A 25,488-nucleotide genomic window follows, 5' to 3' on the forward strand; every position below is an offset into this window, starting at 1 on the left:
GCTTTGTCGTGAAGGGGTTAAAGAGCACAAAACGATGTTGCCAGAAAGAAGCCTTCCTGCGCAGATGCCACAAAAAAGCCCGGTTACAATATGCCTGACAACACCTTGATACGCCTCGCAGCTTCTGGCACACTGTAATTTAGCGTGACAAGGCCAAAAATAGAGCTTTATGGTCACAAGCATAAACCCTATGTTTGGAGAGTGGTCAACAAGGCCTATAGCAAAAAGAATACCATCCCCACTGTGAAGCATGTGGTGGCTCACTGATGTTTTGGAGGTGTGTGAGCTCCAAAGGCACAGGGAACCTTATGAAAATTGATGGCAAGATGAATGCAGCATGTTATCAGAATTTACTGGCAGATAATTTGCATTCTTCTGCACGAAAGCTGCGCATTAGAAACTATTGGACTTTCCAGCATGAAAATGACCCTCAGCACAAAGCCAAGTAGACCCTCAAGTGCCAAGTAGACCCTCCATAGGTTACAGCAGAAAAAGGTGACGGTTCTGGAGTGGCCCCCACAGTCTGCTGACCTTAATATCACTGACCCACTCCGTGGAAATTTCAAACGTGCTGTTCATGCAAGATGACGCAGTTATACCACCTGAAAGATTCTGGGGCCTCATAAACAATTATTACAAAATAATGCTGTCATTGATGCTAAAAGGGGCAATACACAGTATTAAGAACTAAGGGTATGCAGATTTTTGAACAGGGGTCATTTCCTTTTTTTTCTTTGTTGCCGTGTTTTGTTTCATGATTGTGCCATTCTGTTATGACCTACAGCCGAATAATAATAAGTAAAAGAAATGTGTTTTGTCTGCTCACAATACTGTATATTACCAATTCTCCAAGGGTATGCAAACTTTTGATCACCACTGTATTTGATGTATAATGTCTGTAGATGCACTGAATTTGTGGAAATAGCTGTTAATATTCTGTTGAAGCTTGTATGAATTCAGCCCCTGATCATGAATGTATGTATAAACTCCCCTGACACACACAAAACCAATCTCTATTTATACATTCACATTATTCCACTGCATTCAGACATAGAAACATGACACAGATGCAGAGTGTTGATAATTAGGTTTTAATTCTTTCGTAAACAGCAGGTTTTGTGAACACCTGGATATTTCTACGCAGATTCTGTCTTCAAAACACCCAAGTGAGGTCTAGGTGTAGTATCAGGAGGCTGTGAGTCAGAGAATCTGAGAATTTGTCTGCATGTCCTTACGACAGCAGTACCTAGAGTTAGCAGTGTATACTGTAACTCACTCCATCTAACTCGCAAAATCTTAGGAAACTTTTCTTTATCTTTCACAGCCCGTTCACACTGTTACTAGTGGCTGTCTTGAATACACTCTGCATTGTTTAAAATATATAGATTTTCTTTAAGTTAAATCAGACTGTTGTGGTCCTTGAACAAATGATATGGGGAATGGAACAGATAAGCTAAACTTGAATTTAAACCTTTCTCTAACAATTGGCTTGGTGCCTCTGGCTATGCAGAAGTCACAATGTGCTTTTTTCCTTTACTGGGAGAAATTCCAGTTTAGCAATCATACTTATTTCCATGATGATTTTTTGACAGGTTAACACCACAACCATACACTCCCTGGGAGAAATTATGTGTAACAACTACAGATTCTAATGAGTTTAGGGTTGACCCCAAGGCAAGATCTTAATTTGTCAACAGTGGTGAGATGGATTATAGTGCTTAAACTGCCAGTATTACGTCTCCCTTGGGGAAGGGCACATATATATATATTTCTCTCTATACACACATATAGTGCCTTTTCTGAGACCCTGCAGAGAAGGAGGAGAGGGGCCCTGCTACCATGGTAACAGATAGCATTCATTAAGGACCTTGCACTTTGTGATCTTGCCATTACTTTGACAGCAGAAAGGGTGATGTCAAATTAGTCCTCCAATGGGGTATTGGACTGGGAAAGAAGGAAAACAAGCCCAGAAGACCCCCATCCCTTGTTGTGCTTTACCAGGGGCTTCTGCTTTCCACGTCTGACACAAGGAATGTTTGAAGTACAAAAATGGTATTTACAAATGAATACAGATGCATTGACCCCATTGTTTTTGGGGTGGCTGTCACCTCTAGGATTCAATAGCTCAGCAGTAAGGGTGTAGATCAGGTAAAGCCTTATTAAGTATGAGGAACAAAGCAGATATGTATGTTGCAATTTAGCATTAGAAGGAGAAAGCAGCCCTATATGCCTTAATCCTTATAAACAATAAAACCATAAAGCTCTGTTCCCTTCTACCTAGATACCCTACCCGCATTGCAAGAGAGCTTTAAGAGTCAATGCACTTAAGTCTAGGTTTGCACAGTCCCTCTCAACCGTTAACATACATACCTACCACTAACATTCTATTTCTTGCCATAATAATGCACAGTATGTACATGGCAGAAAATAAACCTCGTCAAAGCTATGTGGTCTCTCAGAGTTTTACCTGCTTGCTGCAGTTTGCACATAAGTAGTGAGTATCACAGAGCACCTTAAAACTTGTTGACTCTTCCTAAAGACAGATGGGCTTTCACGACATAATGCAGGAATGTGCTGAAGACAAAGAGATGGCTACTTGTCCATCCAAATCCATGCAGGGTGTACCAGTCACAAATTTCTCCTATTCCTTTTCTGATTTATATTTTAGAGATTTCCATACAGAAGCCCATGCTAAATTTCTGAAATAGCTTAAGGTGGCATATATAGATCCTCCATACCACTCATAGTGCAGTGCATTGTTAGTGAAACATCCACACCCTCTTCCTAGTAACGGACAAGAGGCCAGCCAGCCTCTTAATCATTCGAGCAGGAGAGAGGTGTGGTTAGCAGAACCACTTTCACACTACATAATGGCGGTACATTAAAACCAGGTTACCAATTCTTCCCCAAATAAGAAACATGCGGAGCAGGAATTTGGAGCAGATGAAAATGTCCAGCCCTTTATCTGAGCCCAGGTGTAAGAGCAGCAGAAATGGAGATTTACCCTTGGATGTTGGGCACTTTGTATAATTGAACTTTGCATTATTCCACTCCTACACACCCAGAACACCCTGTCCTCCGCAAAACAGAAAATCTACTAAAGACAAAAAATCTAAAGATGATTTACCCATCATCCACCTGTGCTCTACTCCTTTGGGAGCAGACGGGAGTGTTTGAGGTTGTACAGGCCTCCCAAATAAATAAATATGTTCATATAAATAAAGAAACAGATAGTTCTTCGCATTGCAAAGCTGTAGCCACTCTGATGGAGGGAAGGGGTGCAGATTTTCCAGCCTTGAGGGTCACTGACAAGAGAACTGCCCTACCCTTCCCCCCTTTGGTCACTTGTGGGAGGCTGGTAGGTGATAGTCCGTTCCATTACTGGTGGCCACCCCTGGGAATTTCAGAAGACAGACACAGAACACTCACAAGACATAACCTTGTGTTTAGGTAGCTTGGTTCTTCCTGCTTCTCCCCATTGCCACCATTTGGTCCTGGGGGTAGGTTGGGACAAAAGGTACTAAGGTTCAGGAGGGGTGGAAGGGAGTGTTTAGTGAAAAAAGAAGTCTTTTACCCACAATCCTCGAGTGCAGGATTTGGGTGTTAAAGGTCCTTTGTGTACCTGTAGAGGACATACAAATAAAGACAAAAAGTGTTAATTATAGTCAGATATATTTACTGATGTAAACAGGACAGAAAATGACATGGTAACCTGTGAACAAATATCTTGATTTATATGAACAATGAATACTCTTCAAAGTTTAATACAAAGTTACATGTCTCCCTTGATACATTTTAAATCATTATTATGACATAATCCGCCAGCTTTGACAAGGGTGGCTGAAGCCCTGTGTCTATAAAGGAGAGTTCAGAGTGCCTTTTATTGGAGCATAAGAGACAGTTTTAGAATATATGAGATGAGTGGGTCATCCTGAAAAGGTCAGTGACGTTAAGCAAGTCATGTTGTAGGATGTTTCAGATCTGATTGAAGTCTTTGTGCAGGGGCAGGTTCAGAACCCTGTGTGGGGCAGGAAGGTGTAGATGGATGCAGATGGCTGCAACATTAGGCTTCCTTCTAGGTGCCCTCTACAGGCACAGAGCAGGAAACTGGATAGGGCTCACAAGACTGTTAGTATAGTCTGATGAGTCAAAGTCTTACACATAAAGTAACAATAGTACAGTACCAAAGGCTAATCGAAAGAATAATCACAGTCCAAGCCAAAGTCAAATTCCAGGTGAGTTACAAAGGGCAAAACAGGAAAAAAGTCCAAGTGAAATGGCAGAAGTCTAAACCAGGGGATGCACAGAACAATCAAACAGGATCCACAAATGCAGGGCCAGTAAGACAATGCTCCAGTCATGGAGCCTGGGAGAAACTCTTGTATAAAGGTCCTTAGTTCCCTGAGGGGCCACAGCTGTGACAGGAACCTGACACAGAGTTGACAGGGACACTGAGAGACACAGGAATCCCAGCAAACATAGAGCCTCCTGGCGGTGAGACTGGTAGTGGACAGCATTATAGTCACAAAGTGACTTTGGCAAAGGTGCCATGCTCAGGGTTGCTGGTTCACGTCCCGTAGTTCCTGACAGCATGCCACTTTGTGAAATATGTGCCCAGCTAGATTGGCTCTGGTCCACTGTGCTATTATTGTGAAATAGAAGCGTCCAGGAGTAACAACAGCTCAACCATGATGCAGTAGACCACACACCTTCACAGAATGGGACTTCTGCGTTCTAAAGTGTGTAGCACATAAACATCACTAGTCCTCTGTACCATCACTTCAGAGTTTGCAGAGTTGCAAACTGCTCTGGAAGCAACATCAGCACAAACACTGTGTCGGGAGCTTCATGAAGTGGATTTACATGGCAGAGAAGCTGCACATAAGCCAATAATTAATGCCAAGCATTAGCAGGAGTTGTGTAAACTGGACTATGGAGCAGTGGAAAAGTGCCCTCTGGAGTGATTAATCATGCTTTACTATATGGAAATGTGGTGGACTAATCTGACTTTGGCTGATGCCAGGATAATTAAGGCTAGTCCCCCAGCATACAAAGACATTATAGAACTATTGTATGCTTCCAACTTTGTGGCACCAGTTTAGGAATGGCCCACTCCTGTTTCAGCATGATTGTCTCTGAGCACGAAGAAAGGTCCATAAAGAGATGGTTTGATAAATTTAATGTAAAGAAACTTGAGTGTAAGTTTACCCTGTTGAGAACCTTTAGGATGAATTTGAACACCCATAAGTCAAACACTGATTGCGAGCCAGGCCTTCTTGTGCATCAGTGCGTGATGATCATCTGTTTACAATTGAAATCTAGCATTATTACTGGATTACTCATTTTCTCTCCACACTACCTATTCACCTGTCTGATTCTCTTTGATATTATGTTGTACTTAAGCAGGAGCCATTCCACAAATAAATTATCCTTGCTTGACATAACACCTGAATAAAACTTACTCTGTGAGTGGTTGCTGTTGAATTAGACAATAACCAGTACCTCTTTGTTCATTCTAAAGTATTTTTCATGGCTGGGCACAGGGTTCCATATTTGTTACAGACACCCAATGACAGCAACCAGTACACAAAATTACCTGTATTCCTGGGATTGGCTCCTTGGACCCAAGGGCCACTCTTGGTCAGTATGGTTGAGTTGTGTCCTTGGGTCGCTTTAACTGAACTTTCAGCCTCTTCATTCCTATCTGGAAGCCATTCATGGCCTGGATAGCTGTCTGTGCACTGGATGGGTTATCAAAACTTACAAAACCTAAGAGGTTATAAAAGTGAATAAATATTCAGAACTCTGGGGGTTATATAGATGAAAAAATTTTTTTAAGTCAAATTACACATAACAGGTTCACGCAGAAGTGAAAAGGAACACATTCCACATGAGAATATTCTTTCACCAAGGGCTGATGCATGGGGTAACTGGAGTAGAGATGGTAGGAGGGAACATACGAAATTCAGTTTTAGAGAGATTAAGTTTCAGGTAGCGTTGTGACATCCGAGAAGAAATAGCAGACAAGCAGTTAATAACATAGGACATGGGAAAAGGAGAGCGATCAAGGGGAAACATGTAGATTTTAGTATTATCGCATTTAGGTGATGCTGTAAGCAGGATGCAAGCAGCAGGATCTGACAAAGATTAAATATGAGGGATGAAAAAGATCTTAATTAAAAAAGCCAAGGGACTGGGCCTTTTTAATAGGGAAAGTGTCATGTTGTTAATTGAGTAACTGGGGTGGAGATGGAAAGAGGGAAGATTATGAGTTCAGTTTTGGAGATATTAAGTTTCAGGTAACATTTTGACATCTAAGAAGAAACAGCAGACAAGCAATCATGAATAAAGGAAGGGTGGAGAAAGAGACCCATCCCAATGGGCAAGGGAGAGGCCTTAGATGCTCCCAGTGTTCCCAATCTGGGACAGTTGGGGCCCATACCCCCAAGGTTTATTTTATTATTCCTAATTCCACCACCACAGTGATTAGCAAAAGAGATGGGGGTGTGATTATCACAGGGATTTGGCTTTTTACATACTTCTTTTTTCTTAATATTTTTTGTTCCATTTACTAAAATGGGGCAGGAAAATAGTATATAATGAAAGGAACATTCAAACATAGCCAACAGCAACCTTGCATGTTACATTGTTCACATTAGAGGCCTGGAACATACCAAAACACTTGCTCTGGTTAGTCGCTCTGTCCATGAACACCTTGGAGGATATAATGTTTCCAAAAGGCAGAAACATTTGTGTCAACTCATTATCACCAAACTCCTGGGGTAGGTGGTAGATGAATAGGTTGCAGCCCTCTGGCCCTGTGTAGGAGAGAAGACGCAGAAATGAGGCCTTGCTTTGGCTGTGACATTAAGAGACTCGTTTATTGGAAACTGCCAATGACACAGACTACTCGTTGTATGTACTGCACGCTTGTTTACATAATCGAGTTGAAATCCTAGGTTACCGTATATCAGAATTAAATCTGCTGATGGGCTATGTAAATCCTTAGCTTTACAGATGGGGCTTTAATATGCCAATTTCAAATATTTTTCTTGTTCTGAAAACATACCCTGGAATGTCTTTTATTTAACAATGTATGCCTTGGAGCTTGCAGTGTATAGCCTAAACTCTGCCACTAAGACCTTGCACTACTTTAATGGCTGTCTTCATCACCCTGAAGTAAAATACTCAATAGAAAATGCAATCTACTGAAATAACAATGGTGCTATCAAACAATAGGGTTGGTTGGCAAAGGCCACCCAATTATGGGCTATTTCTCAAAATACAATATGCTTAAATGTAGGGCTGCAACTAACGATTATTTTAATAATCGATTAGTTGGCCGATTATTTTTTCGATAAAAAAAAACAATATGCAAATTTTTAGTTTATTTAAAATAATTTAATGAACTGGATGTTAAAAAACAACTTAAAATTTACATTAACATTCTTATTTTGTTATGATGTAATAAAAAAACAATATTTTCAAAGTACAAAAACCCAAACACAATATTTATGAAACAAAATAACCCCAAACATTCTGAAAAGAGGTGGACTATTACTGTTCAAGAAACTTTGCCCCAGCCCTGGTACTTTGCACCCAGCACTTTGCACCCAGCCCTGGCACTTTGCACCCAGCACTTTGCCCCACCCCTGGCACTTTGCACCCGGCACTTTGCACCCAGCCCTGGCACTTTGCACCCAGCACTCAGCACTTTGCCCCACCCCTGGCACTTTGCACCCAGCACTTTGCACCCGGCACTTTGCACCCAGCCCTGGCACTTTGCACTCAGCACTTTGCCCCAGCCCTGGCACTTTGCACCCAGCACTTTGCACCCAGCACTTTGCACCCAGCCCTGGCACTTTGCACCCAGAACTTTGCACCCAGCCCTGGCACGTTGCACCCAGCCCTGGCACTTTGCACCCAGCCCTGGCACGTTGCACCCAGCCCTGGCACTTTGCACCCAGCCCTGGCACTTTGCACCCAGCCCTGGCACTTTGCACCCAGCACTTTGCACTGTGCCCCTGCACCCAGTCTCCAACTCTGCCCTGCACCCAGCCCTGCCCCCACACTCACACCCTGCCCCCACACTCACACCCTGCACCCACTCTGCCCTGCACCCACTCTGCCCTGCACCCACACTCACACCCTGCCCTGCATCCACACCCCCACTCTGCCCTGCACCCAGTCTCCCACTCTGCCCTGCACCCCCACCCCCACTCTGCCCTGCACCCAGTCTCCTGCCCTGCCCCCACACTCACACCCTGCCCTGCACCCCCACCCCCACTCTGCCCTGCACTCAGTCTCCTACCCTGGCCTGCCCCCCCACCCCCACTCTGCCCTGCATCCCCTGAAACCCCACCCCCACCCCCGCGAATCGCTCTGTGCGAATGGAGCCACTCGCACAGAGCGAACCGCTCTGTGCGAACGGAGCCACTCGCACAGAGCGAACCGCTCTGTGCGAACGGAGCCACTCGCACAGAGCGAATCGCTCTGTGCGAACGGAGCCACTCGCACAGAGCGATTCGCACAGACATGAAGAATACTTACCTCCGGAACGCGTCACATCCGTCACGCAGTGCAGAGCGTGTAGCGGAAGCAGGGAACGCTCGCGGAGGTAAGTAAAAGGAGCCAACAACGAATCGATCACTCGATTAATCGATAACGGAAATCGTCGACAACGATTTCCGTTATCGATTATTATCGATTTTATCGATTCGTTGTTTCAGCCCTACTTAAATGTCCTTTAATGTGTTTATATTGCTTCTAATATAGTGTGTTTAGTATTGCATAAGCCTAGCCCAACTCTGTGGTCCGTTTCCAAGGATGACATGTGTGTGTATATATATATATATATATATATATATATATATATTACTTTTACATCTCTTACTAGAATAGGTATTACAACTTAACATTGTGATGCCTTGACCTAGCAGTTTACATATGTACCTTACCTTCCCTTTGCTGCAGAATGGGTGGAGGCTGCGGGGTGCTATGTGTCACAGGAGTGAGTGCTGCGGTGGGATAAATAGCTGTTTTGAAGAACATAAAGAAATAGTACAGTGAACTTAGGCAATGTCTAAAATTACTGTGAAAGATAAATTACCACCTTTGCTGCATTAAATATGAAAATATATTGAAGGGTCAACTCAACCAATCAAGGAAGCAAAAAACTGGTGCAACAAATTCCACCAAAAACAACTCAAAGAAGCTATTTAGCTTAGAGAAAGGTTAGATAAAGCAAAATATCTCATCTTGATATTTTCTCTTCTGAGAAGGTTAGCTCCTCATATTGTATAATTAGCACAGACGGATATACTTTTGCACCAGAATTTCTCTGGGACAACCCGATGTAATGCACTGTGTAACAGTTTGCAGACTTTCAAACAGTTACAACATTGTCACATAAAATATTTATATACTGTAGAGAAACAGATGATACAATGCCTCAAATAAATCCAAAATAGGTTAAGTACATTTTTTAAATAAATCAGTTTATTATTTTTTTTTACATTATTATAAAGTTTGGTGGAGGCGGAATAATGGTATGGGGCTGTTATTCAGGTGTTGGGCTTGGCATCTTACTTCCAGTGAAGGGAAATCTTAATGCTTCTGCATAGATTTTGCACAATGCTATGCTCACAACTTTGCGGAAACCGTTTGGGAAGGTTCTTTTCTATTCCAGCACGCACAAAGCAAGGTCCATAAAGACATGGTTGGATGAGTTTGGTGTGGAAGAATTTGGCTGGCCTGCACAGGTCCCTGACCTCAAGCCCTAAGAACACCTTTCAGATGAACTGGAAAGGAGATTGCAAGACAGGCCTTCTCGTCCAACATCAGTGCCTGACCTCACAAAAGCTCTATTGGAAGAATGGGCAAAAATTGGAGCAGAAAGCCTTCTCAGAAGAGTGGAAGCTATTATGGCTGCAAAGGGGGACCAATTACATATTAATGTCCATGTATTTAGAATGCAATGTCATAAAATACCCTTTTGGTGTAATGGTCTGGTGTCCCAATACATCTAGTGTATATAATTACAGTAACAGAAACAGTAGCAATATCATATTGCATATCATTAAAGAAGAGTTGTATGTAACCCAGCTCTAGTTAACTGATAGCTGAAATGCAGTCTAAAAGTTGATAGCAAATGCAAAACCCAGATCTGTACAGGGATGGACCAAGTTACCTGAGTACTGCTGGATCCCTGGGAAAGAAGGATGTAGGCTCTCCACCGTCAGTGCAGGACTTTGGGCTGTAACGAGGAAGTTAAAATTAATCCTAGAGCAATAAGCTGTGATTTTTTTACATTTCGCTGCTGTACTACCATTTCTCCTCTTACCTGGATACGGCACAATGCTATTAGTGTATATTGTGTCCAGGGCTGGATGGCTACTGGGAAATGGTACAAGACCTGGAAACCCATTGGTTAATGGAGTGACAAGGCCTGGTACAGCTGCTGTGCCAATGACAGGTGGAGAGTGCAGTCCTGTGAGGAAAAAAGTGGTGATGGGATAATAAGCAAGTAGTTTGTACAAAACCTGGTATTACCTTGTAACAGCTCCTCACAGTTCCTAAGCAACATTTCTCACTGTTACCTAGCAACACAACTCCTCCCAGTGTTACTAAGCAACTCAGGTTCTTCCCGTATTACTAAGCTACTTAAAATGTTGCTAAGCAACTCAGACCCAGTTACCAAACAAATGACTCTAGTAGCTGGACCAAAATATTAGCCCTGCAGCAAATTCACCAGTTTTACCCATAACTAGTAGGACACACACCATAGAGCCATATCTGTATAACTTACCAGATGCTGGAGTGATGGGTGTGGCAGGCAGCCCATTCAGGTTGACAGCTCCTATCTGCTGAATGTGACATTGAGGAAATGCCACGCCAGGACTTAAGTAACTACCATGTGAAGTGGAGAGAACTGTTGTCTGCTGCTGCATCAGCTGGGTCATAGAGAAAAAGTAGTAATATAAAAAGATAAAGGGGACAAAGGTCCATTGTACATCTCTCATGCTGCATAAACCACAAAAATATAAAAAAATTTATAGTGTAGGGCTATTCTAATTTCAATTATTTTTATTTCACATATTTTCACTAGTTCCTCTACATATTAAGGCGCAATCACAACAGAGAGAACAGATCTAGTTATACAACTGAACACAAGGGAGCAGCAGACTCTAATAAACAATCACTTAACTCCTTAGTAATCTGTTGCCTTTTATCTGCCTTAGGGAACCAGTGACGAGGTTCCCCAGCTGTGACGTACAATCTGTCTCTCTCCAGCTCCCAGCTGCTTCATTTCTCATTTTAAGCTCTGTCTCTTCACAATGAAAGCTCTCCACGTTCTTAACTACAAATTTGCCTACCTCCAGCTTCTTATCTTGCCATTCTCAAATCAATCTCCCTCAGCTCCACCTTTCAATGTCGCCAGCTTCAATTGTCCCTATCTTCAGCTCCATCTCTGTATTCATACGTCTGTCTTTGCTTTCATAGTCTTATCTTCATGGCTCAGAAACATGTCCCTTCTCATTCACAGGTCCAGTTCTATCTCCCTGATCAATGTTTAATTTAACTTTCTTGTAGGTGGCATCCCCTTCTCTTTGTATCATTGACTCAGACTCAGTATCTAATTTTCAGCTAAAATACTGTAATTTATGGGCACATTAACTTTTCTCTTTCCAGATGTTTCCATTCCAAAAGCATCCTCTCCTTGGCCCTGTTTCCAACATTCTTTAATCCCTATCTCTCATAAACATTCCTTCCTTTAGACTTGACTCTGACTCCATTCCTGATTCCATTTAATTAAACCACACACATCTGCATTCTTAATCCTATCTCTCCACTCTCTATTCTCAACACAATCTTAGATTTGTATTGAAATTCCTAGCAAACAATTGTCCAATTCTAAGGTCCATCTGTTCTCATTCACAATTTCTCAACTTATAAATGAAACCCTCTACATAGACATGACTGTTGCCATGTTCTTTGTCTTTAACTACTAAGCTACATATTTCCCCCTTGTAATAAAAGACATGTTGTGTGACATACAATATTTTTTATTACTATTACTTATGCCACAAGTTTATCACTTCTCAAGACTCCCAAATCTCTTAAATCACTCCAACCTGTCGATAGCACATTGATACATTAATGGCCATTCTTGGTTACTCATTCCCTTCATTTTCACTTGTCCCCTGCCGGTCACAGGTTTTACAAGAGTTGTTACACAGGAAAGTACACTCACCGCCTGTGCGTAAGCACTATATGGGCTAATTGGTAGCGCCAGGGATGGAGTAAAGATTCCGAGTTGTCCAACCATCTGCTGCATGCGACGCAATGTTCTTTCCTTGTCAGTGTCTGCGAACTTGACCACTAGACTGGACGAGGCTCCCTAGAGGAGAAAAAATCAAGTATGAATATATATGAATTTTAAGTATTAAGTAACACCTACCCCTAGAACGTTCTGAATATCTTTCAAAGTAGTAGAGAACATTAAAGTGTGTTGCCTCTAGGGATACAGTCAAGAGTTTAAGATTTTCAAGATTAGACAGTTTAAGGTTACGCAGCCTGTCCTCAGAGGCAGGCAACACATACCGGCATTGTCTGACTCCCATGTAAAGCATGTATTGCTGCCTGAGCCTCTGCATGAGATGAGAACTTGACAAATGCACAGCCTGAAAAACAGAAGACATAACATGGGATCACAGTCAACGGGATAGACCTTACACATGAGTCTTCAAAAGAAACCAAGTTTCTGGGTAGATGATTCAAAACGCAGAAAGCCTGTTAACCAGTTAGCTGGTCAATGAATAGTGGCAGTTCTTGGGGGAGATTAGTAAAATAAAACAATACTAAGTTTTAGATTACAGTTACAACTATTGTTATGGATTATTCTATACAGCACCATCATATTCACAGCACTGTACAATGGGTAAACATGATTTAACCAGCAGTGCACAACACAACAATTTGGACTTATAGAAACAAAAAGCAAATAGGGCTCTGTTCAAACAAGGTTATAACCAATTTAAAAGATATGGTACTTGGAAGATTTTAGGTTACAGAAAACCATAAACATCACTTTTAAGAAAACAGGACTTTTCCTTTTCTTTCTGCTGGGCTCACCTTTGCTGCTCCCATCAGGTCCCCTAAGAACAGAACATTCCTCAATGGAACCAAATGCTTGAAACATGCTGGTCACCTCCTCTTCTGACTGTTGTTTGCTTAGCATTCCCACAAAAAGTTTGCGATCACCTGAAGCCCAAGAGGAAGGTTAGTGTTCCCCAGTTCCAATAACATAATATCTAGCATTCTCTGCATTGGTATGAAGTCCTGTCTTACAAATGGTTGCAGCAACATTGTTAAGGTCACTGGAAGACACATGGGCGTGAAAACAGGGTTATACTAAATGGGAAAAAATGATGCTTATTAACTTACTTGATTTCTACCAAATAAGTAAAAGTCCAGGAATACTTTGAAGGCCCTCTGGAAGTTAGGTTTTCAAATGGCTTTTGCAGGTTACCTCTACACATTGATTGCGGCCACAATAGCTGCAGACTATTGATATGCCAATTGACAAATATTGGATAGTGGATGCTAATGGCTACAAGGATCAAAGGAGTAAAAAAGCCCACAATTTCCAGGCTTTCAAAGTATGAATGTGGTTGCATTCTTTTGTGGACCAGCAATATATATATACTGATCATTTTTCAGCCCCATGCTGGTAGCCTGCCTTCTATTGCTTGAACATTTCATATAATCCCTAAATAATTTCCAGTTTGAATAGTAACAGGAGGAAAGACAGAGGAATAGCTGAAGGTCCCTGTTCCAGATATATAGCTGTGTCATAGTCAGACCCACAAAGGAATTTCCAGGATATCGCAGCTCGCACATACATAACAGACAATGATCCTTGTATGTAACTGACAGTATGTAAATACCCAAATCATGTGAACAATTCACATAAGGTAATTATCATTATGAGAAAATACACACACATACATTTGGTACATATGCAGACAGAGATACAAATAACTATATACTGTAAGGTAATTATGACTTGAAGACAGATATGTAGATATTAAAGCACATGTAAATATGTAAATATATGGTAACCCTGCTGTGACTCACATATACAAAATGTGCAAAGACAGACAGATAGATAGATAGATAGATAGATAGATAGACAGAGATACAAATAACTATATACTGTAAGGCAATTATGACTTGAAGACAGATATGTAGATATTAAAGCACATGTAAATATGTAAATATATGGTAACCCTGCTGTGACTCACATATACAAAATTTGCAAAGACAGACAGACAGACAGATAGATCGATAGATAGATAGATAGGTTTTTTTAGACAATACTACATGTAAACACATAGGGGGTCATGTATAAATACCAGTTGAGGTACAAATAAAAGTGGATCATTCAGCAGGGAGATTTGATTTAATATTATGGTAACTGTTTAAATGTTACCACTTTGCACCAGAATCGTTCTTCGTATACAAGACCCCTTGACTGACATCATTCCATACAAACATTATGTTTAGAAATGAATACATGAAAACATTTAATGATGCTGGTATTTGGGAGCTTCAGAAACATTACTTACAAGTCTATATATATATATATATATATATATATATATATATATATATATATGTATATATATATGGATTGTATTTAATATATTGTGTCTCATATGCAATGAACTTAATGCACAGTAATGACTTATGTGACAGACATGATAGATGTGTGACATATACAAGAAATGCATTGCAGCACCTTAATGCCTGTGCAAGCATGCATTCACATACATAATATGTAATAGCATGCACAGCATTGTAAAGGAGTACACTGTCAGGTACAATTTATAATATTGCACTGACACAGGGTACACAGCTGATGCTACCCCCTCCATCCAGCTCCACCAGAGACTGCACAGAGAATACTCCCCCCTCACTCCTCCCATCTTGCATGCTCTGCTGCACAGTCTTCCCTATCACAATCTCTACCCTCCCCGCTACACACACTCAACAACAGCATCTCTCTTCACCCTCTGATTGGCAATTTCACATGCTGTCCAGTAACCATGAAAATTATGTCTAAGGCTGGACGCTGCATTGAGTTTCCATGGAAATGGGATGTGCCGGCACGTGCTGTGCTAGGGCTAAGGGAGACACATTGCTAGGGTTTAGGGAGTGCTCAGCTGCTGCTGATGGTGCCATCAAAATCAGGTCAGGGAGGATGGGCTAAAAAGGGCATGTCAGGTCACATCAATGTATGCTGATGCAGAGTATCAATCCACAGGCTGCACAATGATTCTAAGTATCAATCCACTGAAACAGTTACAATCGACATACTGCTTTTTGAAATTACCAGTTAAATATAACCCCCTTCAGTTCAACAGCTGCTGATAAGAGTTGTAAACAAGACAGCTGTCTTTCAAAGGTTGGCTACTACTAAAATTCTTCACAATTCTTTCACTGCTCTGAATAAAGGTACTGTATATCAGCTAGATATTAGCATATCACCACACAGATAATGACCCAAGCATACATACGGAGATAACTTGCTGTGATGTATAATGATGATGAGTACACACATATTACACATTTCTCTATGGGGTGACGCCAAGTATGCAGACACTAACAGTGAACATGCTTCTCTGTTTAATGTTGCCAGTACAACGTATACACACAGCTGCTATGTATAATGATTAATGTAACAATAGTCGTGAACATGTTGCTTCTTATGATGACACACACAAGTTTATCCACTGAAGAGGGAGTTGGTAGCAGAGTTACCTGAAGAGTTGGCATTTCAGCTCACTTATTGCATACTACATTATTAAGGGCTAACCACAGGAAGCTTTCCTTCCAAGAACATCTTAGATGGCCCTGTACAAAGAATATTTAAATCAGATTTCTTGAAGTTGCTCTCACTGACCAAACAATGCATTATGTAGGGCCAGCTCAGGCATTTTTGGAGATAGTTTTGCCTAGCATGGCCCTTTAAAATGCATAGTGAAATCAGTAAGAGAAAACTCTCCTGCCAACTCCAGCTTTAATAAATAAAATCCAGTGATTACGGAATCCCGTGTAATGTTCTGAACAGCTATATGGTTGTAATGACCATATAGTGCTGACTATGATGGAGGATATCCAAAGACAGATGAAGAACATGCCACCTTGTGTAATGACTATTTATGTGAGAGGAGATTGGGTGGAGTTAATGCTGCAGGGTGAATACCCACAGGTAATGGCAGTGGTACATTATACATACCCCCTCGGCTTTCGCTGTCTGCTGGCTTCACCTGGATGGGACGTGCCATCTGGAACCAGAGAACAGGGGGAAGGAATAAATAATTCTGACCCTGTATTGAGCCCTAATATAGAAACACCTTTGGGCACACCTTGCCAGATACTGTGCGTAGAATACATATTTTCTTACATATAACACTTTTTTGCACCAAACCTTTCAACCAAAATTAACTGTATCTTACCAGATACAGGTGGGGAATATTCTATTTTGTTCCCAACATTTTCATTTTTAAATTTTAAATTTAAAAATTTACATTTTTGGTGCATCTTTTCATCAGTACCATGACAACATTTGTGGAATGTAGTGTGTGTAGGGATGCATGTCCTGTATTTTGTGTGCTTTTTGAGTTACAGAGGCTGGATAAAGATGAAATAATTTTGTCCAATATGGGGAACGCTGCAGACTTCTTCTAGGAGCAGAGAATGTTATCACAACCAGAAGAAAAGAGCGATTGAAACTGTCCATTAATTTTTTGTAATGCATATTAAATACACTACAACAAGAACTACTTTAAGATGGAGTTTCTCAAACTAGTCTTTAAAAGCAAAGCAAACCATAGCTGAGCTAGGATCCATCTTGATTAATTACTGTCTGCTGGAGGGGGAGGTTGCTGTTGTAGTACACATATTGAAATTAGGGTTGCCATGTCCACCATTTTATCCTGGACACACACATTGAATATGTTGCTGGCCAGCATATGTAACATGTGGAATGTATAACTGAGTAACTGATTTCGTTCTATGAGTTTATACAAGCAACATACTCTCAGCCAGCAACATGTGGCATGTATATCTGTCCTGGGAAAAACTGATAGACATGGCAACTCTTATCTGAATGCTGGCCATAAAGGTCATATGGTTTAGTATAAGTATTCTTAAATATCCTTTAAAAAAAGGATAGAAAAAAGGATTTCTGTATTGTGGCTGGCAGAAGATGGTCGATAAGCATGTGTATGTTAGAACCCCCACACACACCCACATTAGTAGTACCACTTCACTACCCTGAGACTTTACCATCATCCCATTATTTTTACAAAGTGCCGTTGAATGTGCAGTGCAGTAGTTCAGCACCTGCATGGGGTAACATTCTTTTAAAACAAGTGTACTTAAAACTTACTATGTGATTGTGTTTCCTACATGATCAAGTGTGAATATTATGTGTACAAAAAAGTATGACATGTCTTATAGTCGGGTGTATTGCCCATGAGTGTGCAGCCTTCTCTTATGTATAAGATTCTTCCATGCACTGCAAACAAAATCCATAATTTATCTTCCGATTGCCATATACAACTACATAAATAGCTGTTAATAGGTCACAATGTCATGTAAAAACTAAGTAAAGGTTTGCCCCCCGTCACACCTCTGACCACACCCAGGGCCGGTCTTAGTACCAGGTGACCCAAGTAGCTGTCTCGCACCACTCCTGTTCCCCGTTGCCCCAGTAACCTAGACGTTACCCTGCAAAGGAAGCATGGCTACACTGAAGATAAGCTGTGAGAGCAGTAAATCAAGAGAAGCAAAGCCGTGAGGAGTGGGAGAGGTGTGATGGGACCTGTAAGAGGGATAGCTGTAAGAGGGAGTGTGTGTATATGTATGGTGCTACCATGTATGTGTGATTATATACCATTACCACGTTTGCATTTTGTTGTAGTGTGAATGTTAGTGTATGGTGAGTGTGTGTCAGCATTTTGTGGTAAACTATGTTAGTCTATGATGTTGGCATGAATAACTGGTTCTATTGTGTTTGGGGAGTGTTAGGGTGTGCTAGCATGAGTGTGTGTCAGTTTATGGAGTTAGAATGTCAGGTGTTAGGCTTAGAGTTTGTGGTGCCTGGGACAAAGAAGGAAAGAGCGTGAGTGTGTTGTTAGTGTATGGTGTTACAGTGAGTGGGTGCCAGAACAAGTGAGGTCCAACCTGGACATCTTACACAGTGTCATGACTTATTCAACAAAAATAAAGCCAAAAGGGAGAAGCCATGTGTGAAAAAGCCAGTACATCCTTACTGCTTCCACAGGAATTAAGATGCTAAGTTGCAGACAGGTGCTGCTAATCAAACGCATTCGATTAATTGATCCACCTCAAAGTGTGTCTTATGGGTGAAGGTTATATATCCCGGGATTTAAAGGGGCTTTTCTACAAAGTGTAAGCAGCTTGCTGGTCTAGAGCATTCATGTGTGTGTTAAAAAAATCCCAAGGAGGAAAGACACAAGCAATGATCTTAGAGGAGCAATTTTTCCTACCCAGCAATCTGGGAAGGGTTATAAGGCTATTTCCAAACAATTTGAAGTCCATCATTCTACAGTGAGAAGGATTATTTAAAAATGGAAAACATTCAAGACAGTTGCCAATCTTCCCATGAGTGGACGTCTCAGCAAATTCACCCCAGAGTCAGACCATGCAATACTCAGAGAAGGTGTAAACAGAAAAAGTACATCTGATTTTCACAATGGCTGTTATCAGAACCATGTTGTTATAGGCATTAGCAAGTCGCCAAAGCAGAAACTCTGTGATGCGTTAATAAAGGTTTAATATTTGAAAACCCTAAGGGCCAGTTCATATACAAAGGATACAAAGATCCCAGGTATGAGTATTAATTTATATTAAATGTTACAGATCTTTATCTAAGTGTGTGTACTGTCTAGTGAACTAAAAACATAAGAATGATAATATTTTAAGCAGACAAATGCTTAACATATATCTTTTAGGCGCAATTTTGCTAATTAGGCATAATAGGCAAAGAATATGCTGTGCTATCAGCCATTAGTGATCCTAAACCTGTGGCAAGGTGAAAAAACAGAGCAGAACACTAACCTTTACAGTTACAGCTGGATATACACAATATAACGTTGCTATTTGAAACAAATCCTTCTAGCACTGAAGTAGGTACACACAAGCCAATATTTTAAAACTTATTACTGTGCACCTACGTCTTTATGTGCGGTATCATGTCTATAACTGTCACACTGCAATTCACTACAGTTTTGTTTTTTAAGGGAAATATGTATAAAATGCTTGTCCATTTATTTATTTGCATACCCAGATTGCTTCATTAGAATCCGTGATGCCGTAAAGAAGTATTATAGAGGTGGTAATAAAGCCCTTTACATTATCACGAGATGTCCAATATGTATTAAGTGTATTCTATACATGCATGCATCGGGTTGTTGGATACATGCGTTCCTGTTGAGCTGAATACCTTTTTGATACATATTTAAATTCGATGGATAACAATAAGTGTTATTTCAGTATTTTTTAGTACCTGTGTAGCACACACCAGTTGGATACAATACAATATATGGACTAATACCAATGCATCATGCTGGACATTAAGAATTTCAAAGCAGCCCTATGCATTTTCCTTTCCATTTTAAATCTATATCACGTGACTACTGTTCTGGATTATGGCCTAGCTCACCATTACTTACTAAATTTATTGAAAACCATAATGGATCTTTGCTGATTCTGTTTTATTATATATGATGAATACAATAGTCTTATGTGCAACTATTATTACTACAACGGTAAGGTAAACCCATCTAGCATCCATGTCCTCAAAATGGAGCAAAGCACAGGTTTGAACATAATTAATACATTATAATGTCATTACATGGGCCTACTTAGTATTGAAAAGTGTAGGATTTGGGAATTTGACCAGTCTTCTTTAAGCATAATTATACAGTTTGATATTTGAGTAACATACATAGTCTCTGTGATCATACTCAAGTAGTCTGCAAGTAAAACAAAGTTTCTTCTCATGGGTATTAAAAAAAATAGTTTTGTTACTTTGTGTTCTTTCCCTGAAATCTGTATGTCCCATTTGTGCCAGTGTTTTTTCAACTGTCACATTCTTCTTTCTCTATCTGTTTGTGGTGTCTCTCTATGCATCTGCCGCGGGCTTTGCATCTGTCTCTGTGTTTCTGTGTCACTGGCTCTGTATCACTGCGGGCTTGCTCTTATGCCATTACTGCTTTTTTGAGTCTCTGTGCTCATGCTTTGATGTTACCTCTGCCCCTGTTTATTTTTCAGTTCAAACCTCCTTCTATCTACCTATTTCTCTCTGTCTTTGTGCCCAAATGTGCATGTTTCAGCTACCCATATAATTATTTATGTGACCCTGCTTGATTTCAGCATCCTTTGTATATCTCTCTGCCCCAGTTCAAGAACTTGCTGGAGCCCAGCTGTTCTCTCTCAGAAGAATACATGATGCCTTTAATGGTCAGCTCTGTCCCACTGCTTAGGTTTGGAGATTGGGAGATTGACTAACAGATAGAACTGTAGGGTTTGAGATGAGCAAATGAAAGGGACTAGGGGTCAGGGAAAAACATGCAAGGGGCAACAGTGAGAACCTGAAATGTGTGCCCAGAGCTAAGCTATACATGTTATAAATATGACATCTTCTTGTATACAGTGATATATATATATATATATGCAGTAATATTTTAGACAGACAAATAATATGAAACACTAGTGCATAGTACATTATATGTTATTAAATATTATTATTATTATATATTATTGAGTAAACCTTGTATAAAATTAAACAATGATTTACCAAAGAGAAACATATTTCTGTGGTTATTTGTGATATATATATACTGTATGGATAGTTAGAATGCACACAGAGTACATACATGCAAGACAATATATCTAAATTATTTAATGCACTATAAATCTGTAAGCTACCAAAATGTGTCTTATAATACAGTGAAACACATACATGCTCAGACAGACATACAACCCCCAACCCACCCCACACCTCTCCCCTCCCCCTCAGACCTGTCACTCCAGCTATAACAGCACCTCTCTGAAAAGGATGGGGTTGCCATGGAAATGGCTATTCACCGCACGGAACCTGACATTTGCTGTTGTCGTGGCAACCAGTGCCTAGAGGCACACGCCACTTGTAACTCGCGTATTCAATATGTGTGTGCTTTTTATGTTTATTTGTGTCTGTGTGTAATGTATAGAAAGATCTAAGGGACATGTTAATTGGAGCCTCTGTTCATAGCAGAACACATTCTAAAAGAAAGATTAGTGAAGACAAACTAGGGAATCCCTTATATAATGAGAGCGCAGAAGGACCGCTGTTAACTAGGTGCTCAGCTGCACATCTAGAAACATGTTCTGCTAAATGCCACTTCATTTATGTAGGGTTACTGTCCCTGATTAACCTACTGTAATGTTACCAACAAGCCTGCATTTCAATGCCAGGCCTGTAAAACTCATGCTTCAATCTGATAATAATAATGTAGAATTTTCCGTTCCCTAAAAGAAGACAGCTCAATTGTGGTATCACAATTTTAATCACTGAAGCCAATTTCATATTTTGCAATTAAGTACACTTTTTTATAAAGAGGAAATTAGGAACCAGTAAACCAGTTCAACAACAAGAAGGCTCAGCCATCTTTAGCTGTTGCTAACCTTAATCGAAGAGTAATACACTATCTTTTTCTGGTCATCCTCCTAAATTCTAGTCAATCCTATTTATTGGAAAATGAGAATAAATAATCTCCATTGTGGTATTGGAGGGTTGTGTGACACACTAGAAGGAATGCGCATTTGAGCCCTAAAATGATTTTTCCACACGCTAATTATTAGTTGAACTCAGCGGAAGTAGATGGCCTACAGCAGCAGAAGACTACACCGGGTGCCTCCTGTCAACTAAGAACAGGAAACCGAGGCTACAATTCGCAGAGGCACACCAAAGTTTCCCAATTGGTGGGAAAGGACTTCACCGAAAACGCCACCATTTTGGTGGAAGTTTGCACCAGGTTATGTCCGTGAAGATGCGGATGAAGATAGAAGGTAAAACGAAGAAGATGAAAGAGAGAAGATAAAAGATGAAGATGTGGAAGTGAAAGCAGAAACGGTCAGTAGAGAAGGTAGGGAAACATTTACAGAGCATGAGAGAAAGTAAACAAGAATGATAGTGTGAGAGAGTATGAGTGAAAGGGCCTGCAAATTTTGGACAACAGTTAAGAGCTTTTTGTTTTCTTTTCTTTTCCAGCTGGTTTGTGGGGGTCCTGTCCTCATTTCAGGCTTGGCAAATCGTACAAATCCAAATGCACAAGTTTAGTCTCTACCAGTAAAGGAAACTCATATGGTCTTGTATTTACAACTGGAGTTAACCTAATTTAGTTTTATTTATTAGAAGGGATATTTATTGGAACTCTGGTCCCTGTGGATTTCACCGATTTAAAAAAAAAAACCTCACACACTGGGGCACTCTTATTGTTAGTAAGACAGTAAGGAACGTAATTTGGATGTGTGAAGTACTGAAAGTCATTATGATGACTTTCACAGATAACTAAAAACATCGCAACAGATCAGTCCAAATAACTTAATATGACATTGAATAAAAGAAACACTGAATAATTACTACTAAGTCATGAAAGAAATGGTGAGCTCACTTCTCTCACTCTTAAGGAATAAAGCTATTGTCAGGAACCAATTTTTCGCTGCCTGAACCATGGCTTTTTTTTTTATACCTGTGGCGTTTACATCTGCGACCACTAGTGGCCACCCTCCGCCCTCTGGAGCACTCTGAACTCAGGTGTGCCTTGTTACCTGGGTTGAGCCCTAGTCTACATCCAGCTGGGCCTTGTTACCTGGAGTACTCTGCCTTTATGAACCTGCCCTGCCCTTCAGTCAGGGCCTTTGTATTGAAGTCTATGGACCTTCCTGCTGTGGCTCTGCACCTGTACTGTTACTGGTTCCCTGCTTTGTGTCCCTCCAAGTGGACTCCCTGCTTTGTGTCCTTCCAAGTGGACTCCCTGCTTTGTGTCCTTCCAAGTGGACTCCCTGCTTTGTGTCCTTCCAAGTGGACTCCCTGCTTTGTGTCCTTCCAAGTGGACTCCCTGCTTTGTGTCCTTCCAAGCGGGCTGTGTGCCTTTCGTACCCTTCCAAGCGGGCTGTGTGCCTTTCGTACCCTTCCAAGCGGGCTGTGTGCCTTTCGTACCCTTCCAAGCGGGCTGTGTGCCTTTCGTACCCTTCCAAGCGGGCTGTGTGCCTTTCTTACCCTTCCAAGCGGGCTGTGTGCCTTTCGTACCCTTCCAAGCGGGCTGTGTGCCTTTCGTACCCTTCCAAGCGGGCTGTGTGCCTGTCGTGCCCTTCCAAGCGGGCTCTCTGTCTGTCGTGCCCTTCCAAGCGGGCTCTCTGTCTGTCGTGCCCTTCCAAGCGGGCTCTCTGTCTGTCATGCCCTTCCAAGTGGGCTCTCTGTCTGTCGTGCCCTTCCAAGCGGGCTCTCTGTCTGTCGCGCCCTTCCAAGCGGGCTCCCTGCCAAAAGACTTATTACCTGTATTTTATTTTGCCATACGTCCGGTTACTTGCTTAGACTAGATTACCCTTATTTGCTGGTCCTGTTATATACATGAAATACACTGCATTACCTGGATTTCTGTTTGTGGTGTCTTTGTTTGCATAATCATGCACCGTGGGTTACATACTGAACCCCAAGTATCCCCTGCGCATGGGCTCCTACCTGACCTGATCACCCGAGTCCTGACAGCTATATTGTTTATTTTAAAGTGAATAAACAGATTAGCCATCATAGCATGCAGGTCTGTGTACATGAGCAGTCCAGTCTTTAGGAAGGGTTTCAAACTTGTAAAATGAACTGCAAGAGGATAGTGCCTAACTCTTAACAACATACATTGGACACTCATAGTGTCCAGATGGACAGGCATCCTCCTTGACATTAAGTGCGCGCCCAGGCACCATGAGCGCCACTCTGCATAGCAGGCGCCCATGGGGGGAGGGGTGCTCGCTGAGCAAGGCCGGTTGGAGACATCACAATCTCCCTCCTACCAGCCCAACATTATGGGGCGCGAGGTCTGTCACTACAGACTTCGGCTTCTGTACATCCTAATCACTTCATGCTGGCAATTGATGACGAGTGCTGCAATATGGCATTGTATCCCGGTGCTCTGCATCAATAGCTGGCCCATATTGATTAGGGAGCACCAAAGCACAGGTTTGGAGTGATAGACCTCGCACTCCCACGACAAGATGGAAGACAGATAATGGAAGATAGAAGACGGAGGAGGAGAAAGTGGGGTAGGAGATGAGGAGAAAGGGGGGCAGGAGATGAGGAGAAAGGGGGGCACAAGATGTGGAGAAAGAGTGGGCAAGAGATGAAGAGACGGGTGCTTTAAGGGCAAGTGTGACACAGTGTGTGTGTATGGGCAGACCTGTGTATTTGTATGTGAATGGGCAGTTGTGTGTAAGGGCAGTGTATGTGTGTATGAGCAGGCATTTGTAAGGGCAGTTTATATGGCTAGTGCATATGTGTATGTGCAGGCGTGTGTAAGTACAGTGTATGTGTATATGTGTGTGTGTGGGCAGGTGTTTGTAAGGGCAGTGTATATGGGTAGTGCATATGTGTGTGTATAGGCAGGCGTGTAAGGGCCATGTATGTATATGTGTATATATGGGCCGTGTATACTGTATGTGTGTGTTTTTGCAGGGGCTTGTAAGGACAGTGTATTTGTATATGTGTGTGTGTATGGGCAGATGTTTGTAAGGGTAGTGTATGTGCGTGTGTATGGGCATCCAAAGCGCAACATCATATCCTTGCATGCTGGACTCAAAGCAGCTAGCCCTCCTCTGTTCTCCCTTACATGTACACACATATGCATACTTATGTTTCTGTTGATTAATCCTCATCTCATGTCATGTTTTTTGGGGGGAGGGTGTAGGGGCTCCACTGCATTGCTTTGCCCTGGGCCTACATAGATGTTAAGATGGCCCTGGTTGATCTACCAAAGAAATATCATCTTACATGTATATTATGTGGATGAGAATAGCAAAGAACTCAGGATGGTCTTAAATGAGAATGATTTGAAGGATCACTGCATAAACAAAGAAGAATAATAAAAATGCATAGAGTGCAGGGGCATTGAGCAAACACAAATACAATTCAAACATGCTATTGGAGAGCAAGTAAAATTAAAACAAATGGTCCATCTAGTCTGTCATTTTGTTTTCTTCTGCTTTTATTAGATTTTTAGAATTACTGATATGGACTTGATTGCAGCCTTTTTTGTACTTTTGCATTTACCTAGATCCTTGTAGTTAGATAGCAATATAGGAACAATCACAAATACCACACTTACTTTATCTCCGTATGTAAACCAGCCACATTTCTAG

The 25,488-nt window shown here is 41.3% G+C and overlaps 1 protein-coding gene across 10 annotated transcripts in view; it reads right to left on the minus strand.

Annotated features, from left to right (window-relative positions):
- Positions 1-5,641: 5,641 nt before the first annotated feature.
- CELF5 (CUGBP Elav-like family member 5) overlaps positions 5,642-25,488 on the minus strand; it is a 41,164-nt gene continuing 21,317 nt past the window's right edge. Inside the window, exons 3-12 of one of the 10 annotated variants that reach the window (XM_089490585.1) lie at positions 16,304-16,352; positions 13,135-13,263; positions 12,604-12,683; positions 12,254-12,400; positions 10,808-10,952; positions 10,343-10,489; positions 10,190-10,255; positions 8,958-9,035; positions 6,675-6,818; positions 5,642-5,769 (exon numbers count right to left, since the gene is read on the minus strand). In XM_089490585.1, the coding sequence (XP_089346711.1) occupies positions 5,642-5,769; positions 6,675-6,818; positions 8,958-9,035; positions 10,190-10,255; positions 10,343-10,489; positions 10,808-10,952; positions 12,254-12,400; positions 12,604-12,683; positions 13,135-13,263; positions 16,304-16,352 (1,113 nt within the window). Of the gene's footprint in view, positions 5,771-6,674; positions 6,819-8,957; positions 9,036-10,171; positions 10,256-10,342; positions 10,490-10,807; positions 10,953-12,253; positions 12,401-12,603; positions 12,684-13,134; positions 13,264-16,270; positions 16,353-25,488 lie in introns of all 10 variants that reach the window. The other 9 variants (XM_089490591.1, XM_089490590.1, XM_089490586.1 and 6 more) reach the window with 9 other exon arrangements.

Source organism: Sceloporus occidentalis, unplaced genomic scaffold (assembly GCF_023333645.1).
Source record: "Sceloporus occidentalis isolate IW3139 unplaced genomic scaffold, rSceOcc1.0.p SCAF_45, whole genome shotgun sequence".
NCBI classification, from domain to species: Eukaryota; Metazoa; Chordata; class Lepidosauria; order Squamata; family Phrynosomatidae; genus Sceloporus; species Sceloporus occidentalis.